The sequence below is a fragment of the Clarias gariepinus genome, chromosome 18 (assembly GCF_024256425.1).
Source record: "Clarias gariepinus isolate MV-2021 ecotype Netherlands chromosome 18, CGAR_prim_01v2, whole genome shotgun sequence".
In the NCBI taxonomy this organism is placed as follows: Eukaryota; Metazoa; Chordata; class Actinopteri; order Siluriformes; family Clariidae; genus Clarias; species Clarias gariepinus.
The window spans coordinates 6,053,528-6,056,239 of record NC_071117.1 but is presented as its reverse complement, the minus strand read 5'-3'; the positions used below and the strand labels follow the sequence as shown (position 1 = coordinate 6,056,239).

The 2,712-nt window shown below is 38.3% G+C and overlaps 1 protein-coding gene across 1 annotated transcript; it reads right to left on the bottom strand.

Moving 5' to 3' along the window:
• Positions 1-410: 410 nt before the first annotated feature.
• LOC128506510 (myoglobin-like) lies at positions 411-2,236 on the bottom strand. The gene is made up of 4 exons (XM_053477010.1): positions 2,199-2,236; positions 1,418-1,503; positions 849-1,065; positions 411-743 (listed from the first exon to the last, which is right to left on the bottom strand). Exons 2-4 carry the CDS (start codon positions 1,498-1,500, stop codon positions 603-605), a joined length of 441 nt encoding a protein of 146 aa, XP_053332985.1. The 5' UTR covers positions 1,501-1,503; positions 2,199-2,236; the 3' UTR covers positions 411-602.
• Positions 2,237-2,712: the final 476 nt, after the last annotated feature.

Below are 2,712 nucleotides of genomic sequence, written 5' to 3'. Positions count from 1 at the left end.
TTCACATCAATCCCTGCTATCTGTTTTCACCCAGATGAGGATGGGTTCCCTGTGGAGTCTGGTTCCTCTCAAGGTTTCTTCTTAATACCATCTCAGGAAGTTTTTCCTTAGCACTTAATAAAAACTTAATTCTTTTGACTGTGTAAAGCTGCTTTGTGACAGTGTAAATTGTTAAAAGCGCTATACTAATAAAATTGAATTTCATGTTGCAGTAGTGGTACAACAGTGAGTGATGACTCACTTGTATCAAACAAGTTGCTTTTATTATGTATAGGCCCATTTTACTCACCATTTAAATTTAACTAGTTTCTTGTTTTATGATGGTGGGGTATCTAGTAGGTTACATTAGCCATTTAAAAAAAAAAAAAAAAGAAAGAAGAAAAAGAAATGTGCAACACATTCATCTGATATGGTACAAGAACTGCTTTACTTTGGCTTTCCACATGTTACTGCTTAACAAACTTGAAAGCAAGCTCAACACTATGCAGTTAAACCATTACTTGCAGGAATACAAGTGTCTTGTTTACAGTCTACTCCCACTGGTGGAATAAACACCCATTTACTTTGTCCCAGCAATGTCCGGCACTGTAGGGGACAAATATCTAGCCAGTGAATCCAAGCTCCTTGTAGACGCAGTCAATCTCGTTGACGACAACACCCATCACACTTCTGAAAGCATCCTGGGTAGCAGTGTCCCACACCCCCTTCTCCCCAAACACCTTAATGATGACCTCAGTGATCAGCTGATGAAAAGGGAGCAATTTGGCATTATTAAAAATGTACCAGAACTTGTGGTAATGCATTTATCAAAGTAAACTAAAGCAAATATAAATTAAAGTGTTTGTTACCTTGAAGTTGTTGAGAGCAATCTTGTGTTTGTTGGCATGGGTTGTAGCCAGTGGCTTGATGACATCACTAGAGCCTTTTGCCTTGAGGATCTCACCCAGTTTTGTCAGAACAGTTTTGCCATGGTCTGCAACACCTGCATTTCCAGCCAGTTCACCACATGGGATCCCCACAAACTTGGGGAAGAGTTTCTGGGTGTCAGGGTGCTCTGTGAACAGACTATATGGTTTGATAATTTAGTGCCAAATTTACAAAAGTACAAGATCTGAGAGAGAAGGGAGGGGGCACATGAATTAAGAAAACAAGGTGTAAGATGGCAGGTTAGGCTCTCATTTCTAGTTTTCTTAAAGACCAATGAGAAGGGGAAAATAAATGCTATTTTCCATGTCCTCACCACTTTTTCCAATTATACTAAAGCAAATGGAAACCTGGTTACAAAAAGTTACAGCTGGTTACATCAATCACCCCTTCTTCAGATTAAAGCAATGAACAGCAGTGATCTCTATTAATAGCTTATACTATTAGCCATTGACATTCTAGAATTTAGTTTTTGAAGAGATTTGGTACTAACCGGGTGAGAACTTCTCCTCCATAGCCAGCAAGGTTGCTCTCCACTTTTCCCCAGCTGGCCAGAATCAACTCACAGTCAGACATTGTCTACAGACAAAGCAAAACAGCATGTGGTCTGAATGACAAACTAGCAGTACACATACCCCATACTCATTTTGTATTCAAATAAAGCACATTGATTTTTATAGTTTTGGCAAATCCAGAGCTGAGAAAATCTTGGGCTGTAAGAATTAACATTGTACATTGAAGGTACATCTGTGTACTATGTCAGGGTCTATACTAGGGCTAAGAAACTGACATTTCCTTGCTGACAAAGGATGTGTGCTAGAACATGTTCCATCTGGATTTGTGACTCCAACTGTTGCAGGATATGCTTAATACACTACAGACACACCTTCAACATATATTGAGAGACATTTTGCTAAGCCCTGCTCAAAATTCAACCTTAAGGCAGGCTGAAACTACTTTTAATTAGCTGTGTGAACTAATTACTGCAGAAAAAGGCCCAAAATCTGCTTTAACTGTGGAGAAACATTCAAAATTGAATAACTTAGACCATGATAGAGGCCAAACCATTATCATACAAAATGCACACAAGTGTACACATATGCACATCAGAATGTTGAAAATGTTACTAATTGCCTCAATCATTGAAGTGAAAATTACATTTGCAAAGGTGATTACAACCTTTACATTTTTATGAGTTATTTTACAAAACTGACCACAGTCTCACCTGATCAGAACCCCAAACCACCTGGTAGATCACATGTACACAAACTTACCAGAAGAGTGTCGCGATCAGCTAAGATAAGAAAAATGTTCTCTGTGCTCATCCCACAATGCTGCAGTCTCCTGTCTTTGGCCTTTTATACTTTGGGCCCTACAGCCATTTGTCCCCTCACCTGTCAATCAAACATAAACACTTCTTGTTTAGAAGTTAACCCCATCTTTTTTAATACTCATCTGACCTGAGGATTCTGTATCTCTCTGATTAGTTCTTATTGTTTATTAGTTTATTTTTGCCTTTTTATTACTTTTTTACCTGATTCTTTTTCATCTCTTTCTCATATTTCCTTAAATGTTCCCTCTTTTTCATTCTGTACCACTTTCACCGTTTCTTCCCTTCACGTGCATGCTAATACATAAGCATAATGCAGGAGAATTTAACAGAGACCCAGCTCAGCCAGTGCATGTGACACAGATTTTTCATAGTACTGGGACTTATGTATGCTGTGTTGGTCAACTTGACAGATTTACAATACACACAATATTTATTGAAAGACTGTGAATGATTTC

Excerpts from the sequence above, each read along its gene's own strand:
- LOC128506510 (XM_053477010.1), bottom strand. The coding sequence starts at position 1,500 with ATGTCTGACTGTGAGTTGATTCTGGCCAGCTGGGGAAAAGTGGAGAGC. Across the intron at positions 1,066-1,417 it reads GGAGGAGAAGTTCTCACCCG|TCTGTTCACAGAGCACCCTG; the intron begins GTTAGTACCAAA and ends CAAACCATATAG. Across the intron at positions 744-848 it reads TTGCTCTCAACAACTTCAAG|CTGATCACTGAGGTCATCAT; the intron begins GTAACAAACACT and ends CCTTTTCATCAG.